At 37.4% G+C, this 27,428-nt stretch overlaps 1 protein-coding gene across 10 annotated transcripts in view; it reads right to left on the bottom strand.

The window, feature by feature from the left end:
• The window catches only part of OTOGL (otogelin like), a 97,181-nt gene extending 70,408 nt beyond the window's left edge, over positions 1-26,773 (bottom strand). For 8 of the 10 annotated variants that reach the window (XM_083859947.1, XM_083859942.1, XM_083859944.1 and 5 more), the window contains exons 1-18: positions 26,476-26,773; positions 25,550-25,589; positions 24,370-24,418; positions 22,177-22,234; positions 20,336-20,434; positions 19,562-19,716; positions 16,739-16,860; positions 15,384-15,589; positions 12,517-12,647; positions 11,786-11,892; positions 9,475-9,581; positions 8,657-8,782; positions 7,843-7,951; positions 7,556-7,602; positions 6,063-6,208; positions 4,352-4,475; positions 2,559-2,736; positions 1,690-1,814 (exon numbers count right to left, since the gene is read on the bottom strand). In XM_083859947.1, the coding sequence (XP_083716073.1) occupies positions 1,690-1,814; positions 2,559-2,736; positions 4,352-4,475; positions 6,063-6,208; positions 7,556-7,602; positions 7,843-7,951; positions 8,657-8,782; positions 9,475-9,581; positions 11,786-11,892; positions 12,517-12,647; positions 15,384-15,589; positions 16,739-16,860; positions 19,562-19,716; positions 20,336-20,434; positions 22,177-22,234; positions 24,370-24,418; positions 25,550-25,589; positions 26,476-26,554 (2,008 nt within the window). In that variant the 5' untranslated portion in view covers positions 26,555-26,773. Of the gene's footprint in view, positions 1-1,689; positions 1,815-2,558; positions 2,737-4,351; positions 4,476-6,062; positions 6,209-7,555; positions 7,603-7,842; positions 7,952-8,656; positions 8,783-9,474; positions 9,582-11,785; positions 11,893-12,516; positions 12,648-15,383; positions 15,590-16,732; positions 16,861-19,561; positions 19,717-20,335; positions 20,435-22,176; positions 22,235-24,369; positions 24,419-25,549; positions 25,590-26,475 lie in introns of those variants that run through there. The other 2 variants (XM_083859943.1, XM_083859948.1) reach the window with 2 other exon arrangements.
• Between the last annotated feature and the right edge of the window lie 655 nt (positions 26,774-27,428).

Below are 27,428 nucleotides of genomic sequence, written 5' to 3' on the forward strand. Positions count from 1 at the left end.
ACAACGGCCATGTACTTCCTGGCATGTGGTCTCAGGAAGTATTACAAAGCAGACCTTGAGGGCATGCAAATCCCAAGCTGCCATAAACCCTCTAGCAGCAACAAACCCTCCTCCAACCACTGAAGCAGACTACCACCACAAGAGGTAGAAAAGCTAAGGAACACTGTGAAGTGGATTATATTTAAGACATTTTTACTGCTAAAAGAATGCATTTCCCCTTCAACCTCCATTTCCACGTACACACATTGACAGAAGAATTTCACATTATATGGACTCTCTCAGTAAACTAGATTCAAGGACTGAACTTGACTCTATTTAAATTAACCTGACAAAATAAGTAATCAAACAAACAATCTTATCTTTTAGTTTAGTTTAATCAGGTCAATAGCATCGTCAGACAGAAAAGATGCCTGTGCTCGTAGCATGGTGTGGATCACTTCACTCCCCACTGCTTTTTCACAGTGATTATTAGAGGACCATAGGGAAATTCAGGTGGAAAGGACCCTCAGAAAGTCATGTCCACCCTCCTGCTCTAAAGCAGCTCACATTTATGTCAAACTCCACCTTCACTGAGCTAGCACAGAACTGAGGATGAGGCATGAAGGCTCTGAGCTGATCTGGCTGAGAGATTTTGCTGTCTTTAGAAGACAGACAACAATAAAGGCATAAAAACGCCTAGAATGTCCCACATTGTTCAAGATTTATTGTTATTCTAGGCTTGCTTCAAACAGGCTTTAAATATGGATAATTCCCACATCCTTAGTGAGATCTGATGTCTGAAATATTAAAAATATTAGACTACATTCTGTCAGAATTGGCAACTGCAGTCTACCCATTGTCTTCATTAATTGAAAAGAAAAGCAATGCAAAAAGGAGACAGTGAAAGTTCAACACAAACCATAGGCATGCCAACCAGCCAAAACTAAATCTTTGCTCAGGAATTTAAACAAATTCAAGGCTCTCAGATTGTCTGCACCAGTTTTTGTCAGAGAACATAGATGGAGGAAAAAGAAATTTTCAATGCAATAAACATGGAGAAGCCAGATACAGGACTTTTGATCTCAATACTCTCAATACTCTTTACCAATCTACAAATATGTATCACACTTTTCCTCTCAACCAGGACAATTTACAGGATCAGAGATAGCTAAAAATCTGCATGTATAATGTACTGCAAAATTTAATACTCATAGCCAGTACATCCAGTACTAAATAACCAACTAGCTTTTATTTATCAAGTACTTATTTCAATTAACATGCTAAATGTATGGAAAAAGGGGGGAGGGGAGGGGAGGGGAGGGGAGGGGAGGGGAGGGGAGGGGAGGGGAGGGGAGGGGAGGGGAGGGGAGGGGAGGGGAGGGGAGGGGAGGGGAGGGAAGGGAAGGGAAGGGAAGGGAAGGGAAGGGAAGGGAAGGGAAGGGAAGGGAAGGGAAGGGAAGGGAAGGGAAGGGAAGGGAAGGGAAGGGAAGGGAAGGGAAGGGAAGGGAAGGGAAGGGAAGGGAAGGGAAGGGAAGGGAAGGGAAGGGAAGGGAAGGGAAGGGAAGGGAAGGGAAGGGAAGGGAAGGGAAGGGAAGGGAAGGGAAATCTGAAGCTGAAATACATGTATGTGCAACTTTTTCACAGAGAAAAGGAAAATGGTCCCATAATAATAAGACACAGCTAAGTCAAGACTCCCATGTAAAAACATACCATTTTGCTGATTCACATTGCAGGGATCAACCACAGGAACATTGATAGGCATGGAGCAAGCTGAGGAAACCTTCCATGCATTGGCATGAAGTTGTGGGGTCCCTTCTATCATCCCTGCTGGAGATCTGAAAAGGAAAATATCAGCACTGCAAGCATCCTGCTGACCTTAGGGTCTACATGGATGAGGATTCAAGGTCATTAAAAAGGCTTAGATGCATAGTCACATTGAACAGTCAACGTGCCAAAAGAATTTCCATCTCTGAGGTCTAAAAGAAAGGAGGGCATGTAAAACTTTTTCTTCAATATTTTTTTCATGTGAAAATGTTCCTATACTCCAAGTCTGTTGTGCAAACAAGTTTTGTGACATTATAGCTTGAGGAACTTTGGAGGAAATAAAGTTAAAAAGTAAGGAAAGTGTGCCCTTCTAATTAAAATATTCCTGTGGTTCAGAATTACATTTTTTTACATTTAAATTTGATGTGGGGAGGAAAATCAAGTAGTAGTAAATGTCAGCCATGTGAGGATGACACAAGTATTATCACCCACTCTTTTTCTCAGTGCTCATATATTTGCTCTGAAGATAAGGGAGCAACAAGAAAGGGAAAAGTGCATTCAAATAATATCATCATCTAGTAACTTCTACAAATAATATGGTAGCTTTCTATAATTACTTAGCAAAGCATTTTAGAATGCCTAAATTTTTGACTTTCATATTTATAGAAGTAACTACCATTTTAATTAAGACATTTTAAATTGGTTAGTTTAATAAAGTTTGAGCATGTTAATGAAATTAAATAATCAGATGATTATGTTTAACAAAACTTTCAATTTTTATTAAACAAGATATAAATGTACAATGTGCAACTTACAGAAAATCATCTCTTAAATTTCCATTGAATGTTCCACATAGTCCTAATGTTCTTCTCTTCCACCTGACATCAACTTGAACATAGATCCTCTCTCCATCTTTAGCAAACAGTATCTTCAAACCAAAACTAGTTTTCAGTTGAACAAATAAAGAAGATATATTCTGAATTTCAATAGCCCCTGAACATAGCAAGAGAAGAAGAAAAACAAAGTCACTGAAACCCATCTTCCAGGTTGTACTGCTTTACCATTAAACAAAAAAAAAAAATTGAAAACTCAGAAATAAAATTAAAAATTATGCACAACCTCACCATCAGCCAAATATTTTCTCCATCTGAGCTTATTTCCAGTAACAACACAAATCGGGAATTCCAGCTACTGCCGACAGTAAAAAAATCTCCCACCTTTCTGTACCTGTGAGTTACCTAGAAACCATGCTTGCATCTCTCTTTGGATTTTTTAAATTTATTTATTTTAGAAGAAAGCAATGCAACTGCAAGCCTCTGGAAATGAGAAAGCAAGACAAGAAACCCCTTCTTTCTTAATCTCCAGTGATATTATAAAAGTAAGTAACAGGTGTCTGTAAAGTGTATTGAATCTTTAGATAGAAGGTTCTCTCTTACCACTATTGACATGACATCAGTATAGCGCCTTTCTTGGACTGTATGTGAACTGAGCCCCTGTCAAATTCCCAGCTTTCCTTCCCAGCAAATCCATTATGTGAGGAAATGGAAATTTTACAGTTACAGCATTAATTTGCTATACATTGTTGAGCTACATGCAGCTGAAGGCCTAAAGTAAATCTACCTTCATAAGCAGCCTCTACACATGCACATACACACAGACTCAGGTGAATAAACTGAGAGAGGAAGGTAAAATCCTTAAAGACGTCCTTAGGGGATCAAACTTACTAGATACACACAATTATCAAGAATGTGAACCAAAATATTTTTCATGGAGTGTATTTGTTGCAGACTGTGGAAAGAGACAAAAAAGTGAATAGGGACTAATTTAAATGAAATAAAATGAAGTTACCAATCAAATTATAAAGCAGACCTGTCAACACAGAGCATAACTGAGCTATGAAGCTCACTGTCATAGGAAGCTGTGAATGCCAAAAGTAGTACTGTGACTGGACAAATTTAATGAAGAAAAGACATAACTGCAATCACCAACACAGGACTCCCTAAACTCTGTTTTGCTGAAGCCTGGGTAAGAACTTTACTGTTGCTTTACTCTTTTAGAAAGAGACTAAAATTCTGGTACCTGTTCACTGTAAATTTCAAAATTTAGCAATAACATTTCTACCTTCAGTACTTAATTCTATAATATGCTTTTGAGGCTGGTTTATTTTACTGTCCTTTTCAAAAATGTGAAGTAATCTGTCTGAAATCAAAACATAAGTCAGCAGTGAAATCAGTATAGATCCCATGAAGCACATGGATTCTATTCCATTCTATTTAGTCTAAAAAGCTTTAAACAAGCTAGACCTTAGCATCAAGGTCTTTTCACCTCCTTTCTTTTCCTTACCTCTCTCCCCCTAAACACAAACAAAATGAGTGGAATTTCTAGGTACTCTGTAAGATAAGAAATGCAAAGAAATGAGGGCATAATGAAGAACTGTTTCACAGACGATAAAAGTAAATTTCTATAACTATTACTAATATTCTAAGAAATAAGTGATTGTATGTTTAAAGAAATTACTTTTTCATAGATTGATATTATTAAAAAGTTTTGGAGCATATAAAAGACAGAATGTGAACTCTGGTCATATTCTTCTCCATGCACTTCTTACCATTGAGGTTAAAAACGTGGTTAGGGACAGTTTGGATTTGACCATATCTTGTGAGAGTTACTTGTTTCTTCACATCATCTTCAAGAACTAGTGTTAGAGACTCAATGCAGGCGTGGTCAAAGTTCTAAGTAGAAACAAGTTTCACCATCAGAAGCAGGCAATGACATTAATAATACCATGGAAAACAAAACCAAATGAACGGGGGGGAAAATATATAGAAGGGAAATATCAGAACTGTCTTCAGGTAAATCAGTTGTAAAGTATCCCTCAAAGCGTTAAACAAAGCACTCAAAATTGTATGTACAACATAATAAAACATTGCTTATGCATGATCTTCATATGCTAGGAGAATGCATTTTAGCTATTATGGCAGCCTTATAGTAAGTGGACAGAGGTCACCAGATACCGATATAGGGTTCAAAATCCCATATTTGCATGGCCACCCTGGGCACTACTCATAGATGGGTTAACCATTGGTAGAGCTAGAGTCAGACCCTATCTAAATCAAGCTGATGCAACCAGAGCACAAATGCAGCAATGCATGATAAAGAAACTTTGGCACACATGGAGGTGTTTCTCACCTTGAAATGGAGTGATGATCTCTGATAACAGACAAAAAGGACATAAATTCTCCAGTATTATATTACAATAATTTATAAATATCTGACTATTGAAAAATCGTGGCCTATAAACTGTGTCAAACGCATGATTTTAGTGTACAATCCAGGCAGAATTTATGAACCTAAATAATGGACAAGAGCCAATACATAATTAGCTGAAACCAATGCTCCCTGGGGGCCCTGTTGTTTTAATCCTGAAACTTTTCAAGGTGCCTAGAGTCGTACAGAGGGTAATTACCAGTGGCAACCTTGTTTCTCAGTGGCTACCTAACCAACCATTTCATGCCTGAGGCCACCTGAAATGCAGAAACAGCTGTCTCAACACCCACCCAGGAGAAGGAGGTGCTTACAAGAAAGGCAGACAGGCATCAGCTCATAATCAAGCTTTTGAAAGGAGGACATGAAAGAGTCCCAGAATAGGGCATTGCTCCCTGCTGAGGTGTTTAGACATCCCTGTCCTCAGCACACGGTCAGCTGTGAGTCAGTCTCGAAGTCCCTTCTCCTGAGAGCCAAACAGCATCATTAAATCCACTCTCACAGGTAAGTACTCTTTATAAGCACTTTTATTCCTAAAGCCTGTTGTTGAATGTCTGCCAAAATATTTTCAAACAAGTATGTGTGGCGCCTAGTCTCATAGATGGTTTTCTAAAAGGCATTGTTCCAACAAATTAAACAAGCTATATCCAATAAAAATGTAAAGCTACCAAAAAAAAAAAAAAAAAAAAAAAAAAAAAAAAAAAAAAAAAAAAAACCTTGCCTAAATAGTGATGTATTAAACCTACAGTGCTGCCAACAGCAGCTTTTCCAACGCCTGACATCTGTTGGTACTATAACTAAAGGTGCTAAAGGTGTTTATACAACTTTAATGTGAATAAATTAGTAACTCTTTAGACTTGATCCCTCTAAAGTTGCAATAGCTTTTACAAAGGGCAATATAAGATCTAGCAACACAATTACCAAAAAAAGCTGTAAGATGGTTTCAGTTTATATTTTCTATTTAACATAACCAAGTAGTTTACAGCAGAACATATAGAAGATGTGGAATATGGATAGACTTGATTGCTTCAATATTTAAAAAAAATGTGGCTTACCTGTCCACAAGGTGCTTTTTGTAAAGTGATTGTGAATTTGTTATTTCCAGTGCCTTTTACCAAAATGTACTGGCAAATCCCAAGAAAGGTAAAATGACGTCCATCAAACGTTGTGAAATGAGAGCTGCCTGTGATGGAGCATTCAGCTTGAAAGAAAAAGTATAAAGAATGTGCACTTGTATAAGAATGTATCATTATTCTGTAAATTATGTAAGAGAGGGGAAAAAAAGAAACTTTCTCCTGATTTCTAGGTATATAACCCTAACTTTAATCTATCTAACAATAATGGCATTTAGAAAAAAATTAAGCTAGAAACATCTATTTCCACAAATACCAAGTCATAAAGAACACATCCATGTGCAGCTTCTTTCAGTTCTAACTGAGATGCCTATGACTAAAATACAAAATATTTTCTGTTTATTACAATTCAGAAGTATCCTAGAATCCTTTTTTCTTCCTTTTCCATGACTCAGTATGAAAGAGGACAAGCTTCTTTCTCCATCCTTCCAGGTATTATGAAGCTGCTTGTTACCACGGGTATAAAGGGGATGCAGGTGCCATCAGGGCACACATTTTGGTTTTTTTTTTTCAGTTCAAATCAGGAATGCACTGCTGAAGCAAGTCTCCAGCTCATCCTCACTTATTGCACTTTCATTCATATCATGGGGTAGCATCAGAGCACATGAACTAGATCCATTTTGGCTGCAGGAGGTGCACTCTGAGAGTACATGTAACCTGTTCCCACTGCTAACAGCAACTCAGTCCCTAGGATCAAACCATAGTTGTAATGAACCCCCCATGTGCACATGCAACACACACAGGACATAGAGAGGCATTTCTCAATGGCAATTGTTTTACATTACAGATCCATGCTGTCAAGCCTTGCTTGGCAACTGTTAAGCCTCATTACCTCATTCAATGAGGGTTCCTTAATTTGTAAAAAATCTCTCATAAGCTACATAATATAATCCTGTTTGAGGTACAGAACTATCACCACCTGCCTGCTGCATGTTCCTCTGTGTAACTCATTACAGACACATGCTATCTTTAAAGATAAGGATCGTTATTAAAACATGAACTGCTATTACAAAAGAGAAAATCCAGCCCACAGCATCAGAATGATGGTTTTATTATTACTTACAATAAAGTTGCACCTATAAGTGAGGAGATCCTTATGCCTGGCCTAGGTACTGAACAGGCAGTAAAAATACGCCATCTGTGGCAAATAACATTGACTATAAACAAGAGACAGAAAATAAGAAGTGGATGTATCACACCAGGGTAGGGGGTCAAGTGGGAAAAGGCAGGATGAGTATCATCAAGCAAATAACAGCTTCATTCCAGCTGGCCTATAGGTACTGTCAATGTCCACCTGCTTAATCTTTCTCCTAAATTAGCAGCCAAAAGCCTTGGATCATAAATGGTTCTATTGTCTTCAGAAAAGTTTACCTTTTTTGTTATGAAGTGAGAAAAGAGTAATGGAATACAAATACCTGGACAATCATGATCAGTGCAGTTCCAAATGCCACCAACACAAATACTAAAAAGAAAAATCACAAAACAGAGAAAGAGTGTTCTGATCTTTAGCAAAATAAGTAGCTTTGAATTAATGAATGTGCCTTGAATTCACACAGAATAGGCTGTATATTTTAATGATACACAGGCCTCAGACTGTAAAACATAGACAGTAACTATTATTTAAAATCTAAGTTAGACTACGATGTTAAACTAACTATGGACAGTAGTCCTAGAGAGATTAAGCACACAGGCTTTCACATACCAGTTGCTACATTCTTGTTCAATTTTTGAGCCTACAGGGAAAGCAGTTCCATGATAAATACAAGGACAATTTGACAAAGAGATACAAGTTCCGTTTTCCATAATGAGACCTATTGGGAAAGAAGTTAATAGATGAGATACAGAACAAATTAACAAACCCCAGATTATTGCTCTTCCCCCATCTGACTCAAACATTCCAATTTGCCAGAAGGTGATGTCATCAGTCTAAAACAAGGACCAGCAAAAACAGTTGCCCAGTTAGTGCAGAGACCTCAGAGCTCAGCTCCCTAATAAGAAGTTGTCACTCTGAATTGTTGCTTTATGAAAAGTATCTGCCTTAAGCATGTAAAACTGCAAAGACTCAAAACCGAAAAGATTCTGAAATCTCATTATCCTTAGTCTGTCTAGAACTTGGATGGTTCGTAGTCCAGTCAATAATTTTTGTCCAATACAGGTCTCAGAAACTCTGGTTTCTTGTATGGAACATGACACATTCTGTTTAAACAAAATTTCTACAGATTTTTTAATAATACAAATAAAGGAGATTAAATCTGTGCAATATCTTATCGTAGGAAGCACTAGTAACAGCTCCAGATTTTAACTGATATTGCATGCTGAGACACCTTTGTATTCTAGATAAATGTTTATCACACAATAAAGGGCAGAATCACAGTGACAATAACAACAGCTAGGACAGAATTTACAATATTAATAATTTTCAGGTTTTAATTTTAACCACAGTCTATTTAGACATCATTATGATGTTGGATACTAGCTTCACACATATTTTTTGACATAACATTGACAATATTTACCATCTGGACAGTAACAGCCATCTAAGCAGTGCAGATTGCTGCCAAGACAATCTTTTTCAAATGTGCAAGTTGGTGGACAACAACTGATACAGTCACGGTGAACAAAAGTGTCTTCACACTTCTCAGCTAAAAAAAAAACATTGTATATTGAACATTCATGCAATTTCTCCTTCCATGCTAGGAAACCTATTTCTATCAAATAAACATTGTGCAGCTCTTCTGGTATTGATAGGTAATCAGACCAAGTAAAATGGATGTTTTGGAGGAGTTCTAACTGATGAACTATGGTGAAGCTCTTGTCAATATTTAAGTCTTTCTTTAGCAAATCCTTATATCATCACTCAAAAATAAGTTATAGCTTCTGTGACAGGGAAATGTGTTCATATCTCAGCTAGTTCTAAGCCTTGTGCATGAGACTGAGCTGCACTTGATGGGTGGTAGTGATAATAAAGAGTTGGATTAACTACATTAATTCTGTTATAGGGCCAGTAGAGGCTGAAGGGTCTTATGGGACAAGGAACAACAGACCTCCACAGATACTTGCTCCTTCTCCTAGAATATGATCAGCACACATGATGTTTCAAGAAATCCACAGAATCATGAATTTTTTATGAATCTAAATCATAGCAAAATGCAATTAAAATATTCCTCTAGCAAATCGTTGACTTTATTGTTTGCCAGGAGGAGTGAAACTGGCTGATCAGCTTGAGTATCAGGTTTGAGTTCTACAAGGAAAAATGCGGTCAAGATGGAATATTTGAACTGAATACATGGGATATTTCAAAGGTCACATAGTATGCTTTATCAAAGAGTCTTACTACAGGCAGGAAAGTCATCCCTCCAGTCCCGCACCGGGGACCCAGCGTGAGAACATGCTCTAGCGTACTCTGTCACTGCCCTGCAGTATGTTTCATCATCATCCACTCTGAAATGATAAAATAAGAGAATCCTCAAGGAACACAAATCTCACCTAAAAATTTCTGCCATGTGACACAGCACAGGATATTTCACACATAGCTGACACCACTCGGTGATAAAGGCACACAGGGAAAACATAAAAAGGAATGAGCTATACTGAATACACCATTCTGGTTTTATCGTTTGATCTCACAAAAAGTTAATAATTTTAATATTACAACAATGAATAAAACCACTAATCTATTATTTTTAAAAATATCTGCTTGAAGTGAAACAGGACCTTTTCTTGAAGACAATGGACAACTCAACAGTTTCAAGATCCTTATTTCAGGCCTCTCCCTCCTGCATGATGTAGAAACTCTGACCTACACTGATAAAAGGCATTCTGGTTCAAGTGGGAACTTCAAGTCTCCAATTGCCTTGAACTTAGATGAGAAGAACCTTATTAGTGGACTCCTGACCTTGTACTGAGGTTCTCAGAGACAGAAGTATTATCCACTGAATACTGTGGACAGGTTCAGGGATTTACAGCACAGCCTTGGGTAAAGACAAGATTTCTGCCTTAGTCTATACAGAAGACACTGTACAGTGCATTTTTACTAGAATCAAGTAAAAAGGCATTCATTAATGTTTAGGCAAATTCAAAGTTTACTCAGATGTAAGTGAAATACCACCAAACTTCTGTTACTGTGAAAGTTGAACAACTCACAACATTAGCTGTGAAAGATTTGATGCCAAAATAAACTAGTCATAATGTGACATTTCTATTATGAGCATGTTTATGACAGATCAAGTGAGTTTGCCTTTCAGCACATAGGATCATGCTTCCAAAATTAATCGTCTTAAGAATATGTTATATTCTGCTTGTATTCTGCTTTCAACACATCTATTATCAAATCAAACACCACTATACTCTTTGTTACAGTGATCAGAGTCTCTCCAACTCTCCTTATCTAATCCAATTAAATGGGTCTTAACAGAAAGAATACTTGGCCTATACTATGGCCACACAAAAAAACCCTTCATAAACTGACAGTAAGTCACAAAAAGAGAGGTTTCTTTTATAAACAAAATAAGCCTAAATTAATGAAGTTCTGAGAAACAGAAACTTAGCGGTTTTTAACATTCACAAAACTCACATCAACACATATCAGATTATTCACAAAAAATCTAACCCTTCTCCTTAACACCATAGCACTGATTCAATATCCTACCTGAAAAAAATGGTTTTCATTATTCTTCAAAAGTCACAGTAAATTCCTGAGTTACACAGAGATCATACAGAGGAAACTCATCTCTTTTCTGAGCAACATCAATGTTTGCCTACAAACACAAATTCTTCCATCTTGACTCTATGGTAAATCAGAACACTAAATATTCATCAAAAATTGAACTAACAAGTTGTAATGGATTATACTGAGTGATCCTTATGTTTAGTCTTGTGATCCTTTCTGTGTGTTGTTGATTAAACTGGTGATACTCTGAGAATTATATACTCTGGAAAAAATCCTCCTATTTCTGATAATTACTTCTTCATTTGAAAACCTCACTAAAAACAAAGTAGTACATTGCCCAATTATCTCTTCAATTAATGGAGTACAAGTTTAACTTGAATGACAAGAACTAATCAGGAGTCTGGAGAGCTAAGGGAAAAATACCAGGTTGCCTACAATGCCAGCAGCTGAAGGAATGTGACTCCCACCAAAGCAAATTAGTTGAATTTCTTTTGGCAGCTCTGAATTTAACTAAATGGCACCATTTTGTACAAATTCTACTAATTTGAATGATAGTGGTTACTCATAAAAAACAGTCCAGCTGTGTCTGACAAATGGCCCAGTTCCTCCAGTATTGTTGAGATTTCTTCCTAGTATCATCTCTATGTAGTTCTGTTTCAGGGCTTCCAGATACAAGTTTCATGGGGGTTTTTGTGATTAGCAACTCATCTTTTGTCATGAGTGATTCTCCATGAATTTACCTTGTCTAATGTTTCCTTGAATCTATATAAGCCCTTAGCAATCAAAATATCCCTTCTCAGGCTCGTTCTGCATCCTTTGTTCCCACACAAATCACCCCCTGAGAAACCCCATCTCTTTCATTTTGAACTTGGTTCTTCCCAACTTCCCTCAGTGTTCCTTCATTCTAGTTCCACAAAAAAGACTGAGCATTCATTTCATGTGTCAAGATCAAAACCACAAGAATTCCAGTACGTACCTGCAAAGATCATTCATACAGCTTGAAATATAAGAATAAGGATCTATACTTTCATGACAGCTGAGAAAAGGAAACTGTAGGAATATTTGGCACTTGAAGAATATGTCCTGTGCATTAAGGAGAATCAGTAAATGGAAGTTAGCCAACATGTTCTGAACAGGCATCATTCTCTTTAGCTTTGTTTCCCTAGTCTAAGGTCCTTTATATCCTCATTAAAATTTGAGCATGGTGCAGTCTCAATTTACTATTATATGTCTTTCATTATTCTTCCTAAAATTTTCCCTCTGTGCCTAGGCCTGCTTGACTGCATGCTGGTCCTGAACCACGTGGGATGAAAAAGTGCGAAATGACAAAGAAAAGCATTTTGTGTCAATGCAGTAGCTGACCTGCAACTATTTCACAATCATTAAAATAATGAGGTGTAAGATGCCAGACCTGGGAAATGAACCCAAGTTTAATGCAGTAATGAAGAGCTCTGCCAGCAGACTGGTGCCACTTGGCACATCCAATCTGAGCCTTTGTACTTTTAAGCTAAATGTATGAAGAACTTCAGGCACTCCCTAGCAACAGCTCTGATCTGAATCTTTCCCAAAGCCTCAATGCATTTAAGGCTTTTTCAACATTGTGTATATTGTTAGATTCTTGTACCATCAGTAGGCAGTGAGGATTAAGAAAATACATGTATACATATGCATGTTTCTATGTATATACATAAAATATAATTAATGTACCTCAGTGGATTCTGCATTGGCTGAGCAAGGACTGGAAAAATCTGAGGCAGTAGGGACACAAACTATATCATCTGAGGCTTGCACAGCCCAGCTATTTGCAAATTCAGCAATGTCTTCTGTATATTCACCTACTGCATAAAAACATTGGGAAAACAATAAAAAAATTGTCAACACAAACACGTAAGACAGCTTTGAAAATTTTAGTTATTTTTCAATGTGTTCATTACCTCGATAACAAAAGATTTCAGAGTACAAGTCATAAAGAAAAGTAATATCTTTCTTTTTTTATTTCAGGTTGTATTTTAAACCACATTTAAATAAAAATATTGAAAAAATACATGATAGGTGTTGACTTGGGATATTTTAAGTGCAATCACTGATAATTTCATTAAAAATATACAAATAATGACAAGTGTAAGGCATTGAATACTTAAGAAAAAATACATTTCTTTGAAGCACTTGAATTCTTTCATGATGTTTCACAAAGGTCAGTTAGTACTATTATCTCCCTCCTTTTCCCTTATTGCAGAAAAGCCCAACAACACACACCCCCGAGATGCCCAGCTCTCCTTACAGCAGGAGCACTGGAGAATTAACAAGATGCATGGCTGGAAGTCATGGCAACAGGCTTAGATACACGAACATACAAGAAGGTTGGCAGTAAAAAAACAGACACAAAATTCCCATATACTTGCAGCAAGAACTAAATATTGCATTTTCTCTACATTCTTAATTAGGTTAAAAAGGGTATATTGCCTCCACTTTGAAGAACTTGATGGTCATTGCCTATGCTATGGTTATCTGTATCTACAGGGCTAGGAGACAAGATATAAATGAAATCAGCTAGAGGGTTAGGTTTTTTTTTCACAGAGCTATACTATAGAAAACTTAATCTAACTTCTACCACAAGAGGTATGAAGTTGGACACTGCAGTGTGGAAAGCCACAAAACACGCTAATAGATCTCCACAAATAAATGACTATAAGATCCTAATCATCAATCTGTTTTACTTAAGAGTAAGAAAGAGTTAAAATATTTCTTCCTGTCTGACAGAATAGTTCTTTATACAGAAAACCGTTCCTAAACATAAAAGGCTGGTGTCTGATCTAGAGGTGAACCTGCTGATATAACTCTGCTTCTACAAAAATATTATAAATACTTTATGTACATTTTGACATGGCTTGAAAAAAAACTCTAAGTCTTTCAAAAAATGCCACAAAATAAAATCATTGTCATTGAAACAGTTCTATACATAGATATGGTCTTGCATATTAAAGCAATACAAAGATGGCATTAAAGATGAAGATAAGGAAATAGAAAATGAGTTCGTTTTTAGACTGTACTTTGAAATGGAATATTATATGCCTCTCAGTTGCTTATTTATTTAAGCATTACAAATAATGAGCATTTGGACTCTGGAAGACTCAGGATAGATATAAGAGCTACTACCTTTACACTATTCAGGAAAGTAGTTCAGCTGGGAGAGAGAAATAATCATATCAAATGATTGATAAGATTTAGAAATTCTTAGGAAAATGTTGCAGCTTGGAAGGGATCTGAATTAGCAATCTATTCTTGTGAAGATTTCAGAATTTCATCCTTTGTATTTGCTGAGTCAAGGCACCATTTATACAACTGGTTCAGGATTAAGGTGATTCATTTGGCTCTCACTTGTACACTGCACTAATGCTATCATTTCTGACAAAGAAAAATGCTAGATGAAATGATCATGTTGAAAAAATTTAGCTCTGAAAATGAAGACAGGTATGAGCTGGAAATCTTTTATAACAAATAATACATTTAAAGATACTGAAATTACTGGATATCTTTTATAACAGATAATACAGCTAAAGATACTGAAATTACTGAATTTTAGAGATCACGTGAATTCATTATTTCCTCCAAATGTTATTTTTCTCTATTATTACACATCAGCAGACTAAACTGGTTATTAAACATACTCTACTCTGGTGTGCAGAAGTTACTGCACAAAACTTACTGCTCTCATGGCAGAAAAGGCATGAAAAATTTATATTAAGGTAGATTTTTAAAGAGTCTGTAAAGATAGGTACAGTGAGCATTCCATCCCTAAGGAAGTTTTAAAGCTCCACTACCAATCATAAAAAGCAGGGAACAAAGTTATTGTGGGATACCTTTGTGATGCAAGAACATGCAGAGCCATGGGACTAGATTCTCTCAGCAGTTAATGGTAACAGTAAGATAATCTTATTTTGTTTGTATAAGAGAGTGAGAAAAATCCTCATATTTTCAAGCTTGTTCTTGTTCCACTTTTGGGTTTGTTTTTTTTTTTTTTCACATTAGTTGCAAGTAGTGCAAAAGTCCCCATAGAGTAGTCCCTACCTAGGCTACAGAACACTAGTTTAAAAACTCATCTCTGCCTCAGACACAGCACAAAGCAGCTCCTCATCCTAGAGGGTAGTCAGAGGCCCATAGTCCATCACACCAACAAGGGACTCCCAGAAAACAGCTTGGAAATTTATTTGTTTCAACTTGGATTTTTATGATTCTGCTATTAAAAAATAGACTCGAGATGGTGCTCTTCCCTCCATCTTTCAACACAGAGAAAACCATAAATATTTATGTATTTATTGTTTGAAGGCATTTCATCAGCTAGTATAAACATTCTCCAAGTGCTTTGCTGATCAAGAGGCTTAAATGCACACATATAAATACTTTCTTGAACTAGGACCTTTTCCCTTTGCATGTTCAATGATGAGGAGAAGCAAAAGTTGAGCAGATTTACTATTTTATTGAAATAACTGAAACAGGAATGCCTTTTTACAGCATTGTATCTAAAGTGAATATGGAAACTGTTCACACAAAGTAAGGTTAAGCTGTTTACTTACTATTTTGGAGTATCAGGTCATCATATTTATTGCCATTAAAATTTCCACAAAGGCCACAAGGTTTTCCCTTATGATCTTCTGTCAGCTTAATATAAATACCAGAGCTTCCATCCCAAGCAAGAGAAAAACCAAACGTAGTCTTCACCAGAATATAGTCAGCCAGTCTCTCAATGAAAGCATTTCCAACTGTCTGAGGCAATACTAGTCTGGAAAAATATAGTCTACATCAAAGCTCTCAGATGAGATTAGGTTCATGCTAGAAAAATACCACATAAAACATCACCTTTCAACTCAACAAACACTTTTGCCTGGGTGTACACAGTCACTCCAATTTCCCATCATGGTTTTACTATCTAATGTTTACTTCTTATATCAACCATCAAAAATGAGTGTTTTCTGTTGTATACACCTATCAGTTGTCCCAATTATAGGCTTGAAAGAAGAACGTATCTTTACTTTCAAAGCTGGGCACACTGCATTGAGGAATACTTGAGCTCACGAGCACGCTGCATTGGGCAAGGAGCTGCATGGTGCTATGATCACCAGCAGCCCTTCTGGACACTGGGTTAGAGATCTAACTGCAAATGGAGGAACTTGCAGTACAGAAAACATCACTGACAAAACAGTTGCAACTCTTCCTCCTTTGCTGAAAGACCACTGGGCAATAATAAGCACAGATCTAATCCTAGTCTTCCAAAGTTGTTTCTGTTGCTTCTGTTATCACCCTAGGTACCATTCTCAGATACTAAAGGCATTACAAAAGGGATGGCTAAAGCACCTCAACAACTTTCTTAAAATTCCTGTACTTTATCAACCAGTAAAATATACTTTTGAGAGCCTTGGGCACATAATCTTACTTACAAAAAGAAAGGTAAATTTGAAGGTTAAATGTACCTCAGAGATATTTTGTGCAGTTTTTGCCCCAAAGGGGCTAAAGATCTTTGTTTTAACCAATTCAGTCTCATCTAGAAGAAGATCATGTCTTACATTAGCTATAGCTACCAAGAATAAATAATGATTGCCTTGTTCAAAATGCTATCAGGATGCACCATGGATTAGCTAGGACTGCCTGACACAGACTTTGTAAAAAGAAGGAATGAGTAATGGTTAGGTTATAGCTGAGAAGTTGAACACAGTAAATGCAGGGAGTGTATTCTATCCTCACTTGGGTATTACACTAGTACTGTTACAGCTGCTCACACTAGAGCACTATCAGCCTCAATACAGAACAGCAAGGGATCAGTAAAGGTACAGATTAAATTAATTTATCTGGATTGTGTAAGAAGCATCACTTTCCCAAACTCCACATTATCTTTTTGCAATAGAATATTAAAACTCACTATTAAAACACTTACCTGACTCCATTTTTTCTTACTTCATGTCCTGAAATCATAATTTCTTCCCGGTTTGAAAAAAATAAACTGATGGACCTATGACAAGTATATACTGAACCATAACAGTGAGGACTGTTATGAACCTTTGAGGGGAAAAATAGACAACAATAAGAATAAATGCTTGTCCTCAATAATTTTGCACCATTTTTATTAAACTCATATATGAAATTTAACATTTTTATGCTCTAGTTACTCAAAGAGCTTCACAAATAAATACCTAGAATGTTACAAAGTCACATTCTAGTCACAAAATCAAAGTCACAATTACAAAGATATGCAAAACTCAAAGTTCACGCTACACAATACTACTGAGAAATACAGCAACTGTTTAATAGTGCATAGCATCACAGGCCAGTGGTCCAAATACTGGAAGAAAGAGTCAGGTATTTTACACTGACAAACTTCAGAGACACTGTAGTGAGCTAGATTATAGAGGCCAAGGTAGGAGCTTGTTAAATGCACTGAAGAGATACCTCTATTTCTCTGTTTCTAGAAACCTGATCTATAAAACAGGATTACAAAGCAATACAGAACCTCAGTGTAATAGCAACATTCTCCCTGCCACCTGACTGATCTTATGATAATATGGAGCATGTCCTCCTCAACCACTCAGGATTTATTGAGACTTTGAAATGCTCCCACAGATTACAGAAGGCATCTAAATTACATGGATCTGTTAAAATCCATTTTGCACTGACTTTCCAGCCCTGCTAATGGAGAAGGGTAGATTTCTCTGGAGTGTGCTTCTCTCCATTATACATACACAGCATAATGAGCCAGGGGATTGGTTTAGTCGCATATCAACTTATCTTGCTTGACTACAGTACTCTCAGGACATTAAAACTGTGGGCATGTGCTTGAGCAAAATTTACAGAGTTTTCATTAATCTCAGTGGGAATGAGCCACTCAAATCTGTAGGATGTCCTATAGTGCTTCAAAAGCCTATGAGCTCATTTTAGACACCACTGAAGAGAGAGGGAATGTGTTTTGAATCTTAGATGCCTCTCATTACCCAGATTAAAATATAGACAGAGTTCAGATAGCTCAAATATGACTTTTGTTACTCTGTGTGTCGTCATTCTCTGAGAAGGATGGGAATTTCATTACCAGTTTACTTGACACTGCTGTGAAACTAAATAAACTTGTAATTGGGAACATTTTACCAACATAATGATGGAGGCTGTAAATGTAACTGTTTTGAAGAAAATATCTGTGAGTAAATACATACAGGGCTCATGAATACTTGAATTAATCTTCCCTGACTGACACTAAATCTGGAAGTAAAAAACAGTTACTGTTTCTTTGGGTGAAATAAACTAGACCAGGAAAAGCATTAGGAGTCTTTACATGTAAAAAAATAATCATAATTAAAGACAACAGAAAAGTTATTAGTGCTGGCAGATGGCTTCTATGTAAAGCTATCCCAGGACAGAAACACAATAAAGGAAAATCAAAATAATTCTTATGTGTTCTTCTCCTCTTTAGGGGTGGATTATTAAATCCAGAAGGACTATAATGCTAGGATTTGGCAAGGTTTTTGTCTCTCCATTGCCCAGTCTGTCTACAGTCTCACATTACTTATGACTTTGCTGAGTAAACATTTTCAGTTTTTAGTAAAACATGACATTTGTTCCAGCAATTGAATAGAACCTTCTCTCCTTCAGAGCCACTGGAATCCACTGGCATATTGATTCCAGATTTTCATATAATCCTGGACTTTGCTACAGCACTTTCTGAAAACCTTTAAGAGGTCACAGCTTCATATAGAGTACAAATAATTAAAATGAAATTGTGAAAGGAAGGTGTAACAGCACCTCTCTGTAATTGAGTAGGTAAAAATGGCAGTTTTAATGATAGATTTCTCTTCACTAAGTGCTGTTATCTGAAGTAAGAGGTCATCTATTTATAAATGAAAAACAGTCTTCAGAGCAGAAATCAGCATCTAGATCTGCCCTCATGCCTACGACCACAAGAAGGAGCCCTCTTGTCCCTTCTTCCCTGCCCAATTAACACCAAATCCCAACCACTGTGAATAAGGTCATATAATGATCTTGTATCCTCTCCCCACCGTAACCACCAGCCTGACAAATAGGGCATGTCTCTACAAAGAGGGTATAGGCCTGAACTCTCCCTGACCCACAGTCATTAACCACAGTCACAGTCATGGATACTCAGCAATTTGAAGAAATTACTAAAAGGAGTGCCTTCCATACTTAGGTCAAGATATAAGCTTTTGAGCTGTTAATCCTCTCTGCAGGACATAGAGGTTCCAAAATTAGAATGCAAATCCCTAGAGAGGACAAGATGAGGAGCAAATCCCATTGGCCAGGGAGGCAGATCCTCATAGCGTGCCAATAGCTGTGAATTAGGGCCCAGCACATTCGTGTTCCTCGCTATTAGGCAAGTGATAGCTGCTTGCACTTTACTCAGCCACTCAATAGTTTTTTACAAGCTGATAGCTGAAGTTTATTGACATTTCTGGGGTCTAGTTTAAGACCCACTTTTGCTCCAGAAAGGAGAGAGCAGAAATCCCATTTAGGATCAGAGGAGTAAGAAATACTATTTTTAATATACTAACTCTTTTGATTATAATTTCATCAATATTTGAGTTACTGTATGTAGGTTTAGGCTTTTCCAGAAGTTTTCACATTTCCACAGTTTTATATTTAAGTAATTAATGCCCAGTTTGGTACATTTATTGTCTCTCTACTTATTTTACTTACTTACTTACTTACTTTCATATTTACTTACACACTTATCTCTAGTGTATGTTTACATACTTACCCAAACAGTGTATTGGGGTTCCAGAGTACTGCAGTCTTTTGCAAATATATAGGAGCAATTTCCTGGGAAGTAGTAGTAGATGCCATCAAACGTTTCAAAATTATATTGTCCCCACGATTTGCAAATCCCATCTCGGTCCTTACCAGTGTTAGGTACTGGAAAGAACACACTGAGCTTACAAGAAGCATGGTCATCAAAAATTAGCAAGTACAAAAGATAAATTTAAATAAAGTCAGCACTCTTATTTAATCTTAAGTCTGCAGTTTTAGCCATGTGCAATCATCATTAAGTTTTTTATTTGTGTCAGTGGAGACATTTTAATTACAAGTAGAGGCAACGGATTTAGATATTCTGCAGATCCTGCAAGACAGTTCTTGTTGATACCTACATACAGCAGATTGCAGAAACTAGTGTATTTAAATAGTGGGTAATTTAAATTGCAATAAGCCACTGCTTGTTAAAAGAAATGTAGTGGTTTTTTGGTTATTCAGCTAACTTTAAAAAAAGCTGTCTGTCTACTGATATACTAGGCAATGGTCTATCTGTTATGGTATCTATATATCATTACAGCCTAAGTGCTAAAATATGGGCATTTCTGATGTTACTTTCTATATGTCCATAATGCATATAATTTTAACCCTCGTAGCTACTGGCCCACTGAGAGTCCTGCTACAGAATAATCACAAACAAGCTGGTAACAGTATTTTTTTCAAAATCTGTATCCTAAATCTTCCTGAAAGCTGTCACTAAACTATTTTGGCCCAAAAAACTTACCAATTTGGCACCTGCTTCCTTGAGCCTGAAATAACTGACAGTCACAGTCACCTGCCTCTGTGCAGGTTGCTCCATTAAGGCACTCCTGATGGCATGAACCTGTAAGCAAGCGTTCCAGCCTTTTACTAGATACAGTATTTTGCAAACAGGCTGAGTTTAATCTCAACCCAGTTAAAATCCACTTTAAAAACTCAGTTAAAATTTTTTACTGTTAAATCATGAGCTGCTATATTAGCTGAGAAAATTAACCAACAACTATCTCCACTTTTTACCATATGCTTCATTTTGCAGAATACTTTGTGTTCCTTGGTTAAAAGAGAAGTAAGGTTCTCGTTTGGTTTGAGACTTATAAACTAACAAAGGAGCAAAAGGTCAACCTCCTCCAAGCAAACAAAAGGTCAAGTTCCCATGTAAAGAAATCAAATCTCAGTCCTGCCGATCTCAAAATATACAGGACACAGATTCATTCTAATTCACTAAATTCAGCATAATTTATACATATACTCAGCTTCTCCCTCCTAAACATTACTGCAAAGGGCACATTTAGTTTATGACCAAGGCAGAATATATATTTTAGAGAGTCAAAACCAGTCCTAAACAACCTTCCCCAAATGCTAAAAAAAAGTCAGCTAAAAGGTTATTTCTGCTTCAGTGGTGACTGGAGTCAGAGACTTTAGATTCCATGGGAATGGCTTGTTTTATGTTATAATTAGTAATTTTTTCCAAAAGCAGTTACATTAAATGGTTTTATAGTTTGTTTGAAAGCTAAGACCTCTTTGTGATTTACTAATCATCCATTGAGGTGGGTCTAAATCATCATTCCCCAAAAGTGGAGAAGAAAGCTAGTCTCAAAGAAAAACATCAGTTTTTGCAGATAGTTGCTTGCCTTCTTGGAGTAGGATTAAAACTCTACATTACATACAAAACTTCCAATGTTGCTGATGGAGATTAAAAAAGCATTGCAAAAGGCGGGAAGTAAATGAAATAAACAGGCCCTTCCGCTCCCAATGAGGCACAGGAAAGCTGCTAGTGACATTAAATGGGAAAAAAAAATGGAATCTTTATAGTAAAGGTACACAGAAGCTACCAGTGTTTAGGAATATCATCTGTCATTGTGAAAATTCCTTTCCATGCTTAGTTTTGATTTTTTTCCATTTAAGAACTGCTTTCCAAATATACATAGATACTCTGAAAATACCAACAAGGCAAAACTATTGTTTCTATAACAGCATTAACAGGGAAATCTTTTGCTGTCCTTAGAATTTTGAGTTGTAAAATTGCATATATTAATTTACATAGAAAAATGTAAAAGAAGGCGCCTGCCCAGGTGTTTTCCAATGATACCAAAATTCCAGCCAAAGTTGCATGCAGTGAACTTTTCTGCAAAACAATTTCTGTAAACTGAGCTGGCTTCCCATGTTTGTCCAATGCTTAAATTCCTACAGGAGCAGCTTCATGCTCATTGCCTGAGTACTCCTTTCCTTTTGCACAGCCAGTTATAAGCCTCTCTGACATCCTCTGACAAGGCCAGAAAAAAAGTGGCAAAAATGAAAATTTGTAAAAGAACTAAATTTTTTTAAAAAATTAAAATAATAATTAAAAAACCTCAAAAGATTTGCTTCATTAGCTGTTTGGATTTAGTTGAAAGGTCTTTTTTTGAAAGAACAATTTTAACAGATTTTTTTTTTCCATATTTAACATTGATAAAACCAGATAATGAGACAGGACAGAGTTTTGTAGGGGCATGAAGCAGAGGGCTTCCACAGCCTATGGTAACCCAGGGGAAGAAGGCAGCATTTTCAGGGCTCTCTTCTCCTGCAGGTGAGGGGCACAGCACTGACCTCCTGGTGGACTCCGCATCAGGGCCCCATGATGGTGCAACCGAGAGGCAGCTTGAACCTGTCAGAAATATAAAAGCAAAATCAGGGGTTTGGTGGTTTACCAATCAATTGATAAAAGCCTGAAGCCTTGTACTCAAACATTTGGTTGGGACTTTTAATACAGAAGAGTAATTTGCATCTCAAGTGCATGGCACAGTCGTGGGTGCTGCTGGAGGGATTGGCAGCCTGGGAAGGAGAAGCGCTGTCATTTTTGAGGAGATTGGGAAAAGATACAGCTGCTATGTGAGCTCACTACTGGCTTCTCAGCCATGCCCTCTAGTCCCAGTGAGTCACCGAGGTTCCACATAGGAAGTTTTGCATTTACATTTGGAAGGAAAAGGATGGAGAGAGAGTGCAATCTGCCTTTTCATTTCCCTCAAATACCCATAGTTGAAGAGTTGCCTCTATTGCTTCTGCTCCCCTGACTCATGCTCCGTGCCACACCCCGAACATCCCACTATGGCCAGTCTACTGCAGTGGATTTTGTGTTCTCCTTGACATCCTTCAGAATTGCATTTTGGTTCATTCCAAACAAAAGAGAAAGCAGATCTGCCTCACCTGCTTCCTGTTTGGGAACAGGGAGCCCCACACTAGGAGGAAGCCCTGCATCTGGGCCAGCACTCTGATACTGCAGCTTGTCACATCACATTTTCCCTTCCAAGAACTGATCCCAGTCCAGACTGAAAGTACTCTGGGGGTTTTGCCCCCACTAGTCTGACTGGAAAGTTTACCAGGACGAAGTGCTGAGTACTTAAATATTTCCCACTTACATTTATTCATGGCCAGTTTAAATCCCTTACTTTATAGATCTGATCCTTTTTGCTTAAGTAGCTCTTATTCCCTCTGTTTTTAACTTATATCTTACCTGATATTCTATGAAAAAACAGTTACGTTTCTGCAGTCCTCCACAGACGTAAGTGCCAGCCTTTAGCCACACAACTAAGTGAAGGAATTATTTTATTCTTTGCTTGTAAGCTAATTTCTTTCTTCCCTCCTGACTCCACTCATTCTTCACATCTTGAGTTGGAACTGATGGATCTCAAACACTCATTCAACAAACATTCCTTGCTCAACACCATGCAAGGAACATTTTAGGGTTAGTCTTGCCAATGCCCCTTACAGTGACAGAGAAACTTTCATTTTCTAAATGGAAATATATTGTGGGATGCTTCCAAGTAGTACAATCTGTTTAAAATCAACCTGAAATAGATTTCATTGAATCACCACCTGGAAGGCCCCCTGCACCAAAATTATTCCTGGTGCCCATGGTCCATTGCTAGCTGCAGAGGGCCCCTTTCCTCCCTGCACAACAGGACCCATTTCCATTTTTTCTGATAGCGACTCCAAGCCGCTCGCCTCAGAAAAGCTTCTTTTGGCCTTTGCATCATTTCGCGTCCTTGGTGCAACAGCACTTCCCTGCTGAGGCCCCTCCAAGGACACCGCCAGTCCTGCTTCTCTCAGAGGCTTGTTATCCTCAGTGTAGTGTTTCACACCAGCTGCATTCTGACTCGGCAGCAGCACACAGATCTCAAAGGGTCTTGGAGAAAGTCACCCCTGGTTCGGGTGCAGGCTCCCTGAAACCCCCTGAGGCGGGACCATCTCTGGCTGCCTGCCTATCTCCTTCAGAGAGGTTATAACCCTTGGCTGGGCTCCTCAGCCAAGTGTGTACAAGCGGGGGAACAAGATTCCTCCATTTAGGATTGAATTTCAGCACAACATTGCTGGGATGCAGTGCTGAGGCAGCGTGGGGCCGGGGCGATGGGAACCAGGACTGGGCCGGAGCCGCCAGGGCACCGTGTCCAGGGGGAAGCCTTGCCAGTGGCACCCCACGGTGCCTCTCACAAACACAAACAGCTTTCCAGCTTCTGTTCACCCCCACAAAAGACAGCGGTGCCCCGGGTTTATTTCCCATGGTGTGTGTCAGTTGGCACGGCAGGGTGGGTTGCCCACTGGGTGCTTTGCAGGGGGAGAACAAAGGCATTAGGCCACAGCTCAGGCGGGGTGAGCAGGTGGGGAGTAGCTGCTCCTCCTCACTGTCCTCCTATTACCACAGCCCATCTCCCCACAAAGGGTCATTTGTAAGGATGGCAAAGGCCCAGAGCAGAAAAGGGAGGAGGGTTTCCCCACCCTCCTGCTTTTGGAGGTATAACCTACCTCGGCTGTTACAAGATCTCTTTTCTGTCGAGTTGCATTAGACTCATTTCTGGAAGAAAACAAAAAGGATCTTGTATTATCAAAGGTCTCTGAAGCAACCTGAATAAGCAAGTCCCCAGAGAGAAGTGTTTCTCTCTGATTACCATCACTTTGTCAAAGAGGTCTTTCTTGGGTTAACATTTAAAAAGGTGATTCTTTTTTTTTCTTTTTTTTTTTTTTTCTTTTTCTTTTTTTTTCTTTTTTTTTTTCTTTTTTTTTTTTACATTGTCTCATTTTACAGAATTGGGCAGCAGTCCAATCTCTGCTTGGACAAGGAGGTACCTGGATCTTTGGGGAGACATAAATAGGCAAAACAGACTTACACAACAGGATACAAAACTGTAAACCAGCTTCATATTTACTTCATGCTGCATGTCAGTGGCTACAAGTTCCCCAGAGCGTTGCTTGAATATACTCTGATGGTACTTTTGATAGCAAGAGACGACTCTCCAGCTGGAGCCGACTTTAATTTGTGATTAAGTTTAGAACGAAGGACATCAGACTATAAAACACACTTAGTTCTTTCAACACTCCATGATGGCATATTATTTGACATGCCTGTGTGTCCGCTAGATGTATTAGAAGTCATAAGACACACAAAGCTACATCCAACTTGATGCTTCCATTGAAATTGATGGCATAGATCCCATTTAATTCAATGGGATCAGGAACATTGCCTAGTTTGGGTTTTGTTTGGATTTCAGCTTCTATGTGAAAATTTGTATTGAAAATGTTTATTTTAAGGCTGTATAGCACTTACTTCTCTGTGCTTCAAATAGCAACTAGGATTTTATCATGCAGTTAAAACTGTAGATGGATACTCATTTAATGTATTTTTCCAGTCATGAAATCATGATCTCATGCTGTTTTCATTCCATTATTTCTCTAAGCTTTCTTGAGACCATAGAAGTATCATTTTTCATAAGGATCTCCATTTTTCAGAGGACCCATGCCCATTGCATAAATACTTGGAAGAGACTTGTAAACATTCTGAAAGTGTGTTCTACATCCAACCTACATGTAGATGACATTTTACACGTTGAATTCAAGGCTATATTTTACTTTCTAACTTGCACTGCATTGCACTTGCTCGTTCTTGTTCTGTTTGTAGGACTTGACAAATAAGGAATAAAAAACGTACCTCAAAGTTCTTCTCAAAAGAGAAAGTTTGCAATAAGATCCTGTAGATTAAAAAATTATGAAGTTAATAATTTTTTTTCTACAGCATCACTTTGCCCTTGGCAAGCAATGTCAAGTTTAAAACAACATTATTGAATTTCAGGGTTTAACAATTCTGAGTTTTCCAGGGCACCTTTGTACAAACTCTGTATTCAAGGAATGTATGCACTCCCTCCTAAGAATTTGATTCTCCCACACAGTCTTCACCTGCAGGTTTTCATGGTTGTAGTTCTGGTACATGCTACCATGAAGAAGTGAAAAGAGTTCATACTTCTTTAGAGGCTCAGAACAAAAAAATAGAACAGGTAAACAGGTAAAATAGAACACTCAGAGCTTTCTAGAATCAAACCTCCAGGGTTATAATACTTTTCTGACTTGTTGCCTGTAAGACTTAATTGTAAATAATTTTAAATTAGTCCATGCTTAAAACAAGCCAGCAAATGAACAAAATCAAACAAAACCACAAAAAAACTTTTTATATTACATTAGAAATCTTTATAATTGTAGCAAGGAAACGATCTATAAGATCCAGTTGCATTACATAGAAAATAAGACAATTTCTATAACTAGAAGAGCAATTATTTACCTTAGCAGTCTAAAAATGCTTCTGACAATAATAGCAAGAAGGACAAGAAAGTTAGACTTTGTTCATAAAAAACTGTTTTCTAACAAATTCAGATATAAAAAACTACTCTTAAAATTTTATATTTTAGTTTCTACAACTGTGAGAGAGAATTATGATATATACTTGCTTAAATTGCATTTACAAATTCCAGCAAGGTCAAAAAAATATAATGCTTGAAAGAGAACTAGCTGTAATATAAAAATATTTAGAAAAATATTTGTAAATATTAGTATTACTACAAAAAAAAGAAATAAAATTCTTACCTTGCAAAGTGGACAGCAGTGAATGAAGCAAGAATATACTCCATGGTATCATTAAACTGAGCTTTCCTACAATGTTCATTTCAGTATAAGTTAGAAAAATGGAATTTATCCAAATTAATAGCTTTGATTATATGGCATCTTACAACCATTAATTTCCACAGTGTGCTTAAATCCTTTAGCGGTTAGATAATTGGACTCATTACTTAAAGTAACGCAATGCAAAAGTGGAAAAGAGCAGGGGACATCAAGCTTGGTAGCTACATACAGCTTCAGGAGCTTTGCGAGTGTTGCGTACAACTTCCTGGCTGCATGTCTCTCATTAGCAATGCATGGTAGCTCCTCAGCACAGTCTGTATTAGTTACACTTCCACCAGACCTGAGAGTATTACTCCCCTGTTGAATTGAATCGGCCCTTTATAACACAGCAGACAATGACAGAAATGTTGCCATGTCATGGTGGTTTGAGAGATCCTTCTGTCGTCACACACCTTTGTGTGCATTGAGGCTTGAGCTGAGGGCTATTCTCTACTCTTTAGTATGGCAAAATATTTTTGCAAGACCATGAAATAATACCACTGTATAAATTATAACTACATGGCTTTACATATTAACATACTAATGCTTTTTCTCTGTCCTGAAAGGAGAGAGATGAACTTCTATTAAATAATACATCCAGCTTTTAAAGAATATTCTGGATGCCTTTCTGGGTCTAGTTTGCTTATAGCACAAAAGAAGGCTTCTCAGAGGATAATTATATTTTGGTTTTAATAAATCAGGTAATGAAGACTTTGTATTAAGAAAAAGGAGAAAAAAGTCAACAGAGCCAAAGGGTTTTATTTATAATTTTTAATAAAATATAAAAACATAGTTTTACCAAAATTAAAAATTATAATTTTTAAAATAAAGGTCTCTTACCTGATTTACCATAATGTAAACAGAATCATTGAAAAGCA

This window comes from Zosterops lateralis (genome assembly GCF_965231275.1).
Source record: "Zosterops lateralis genome assembly, chromosome: 4".
NCBI lineage: Eukaryota > Metazoa > Chordata > Aves > Passeriformes > Zosteropidae > Zosterops > Zosterops lateralis.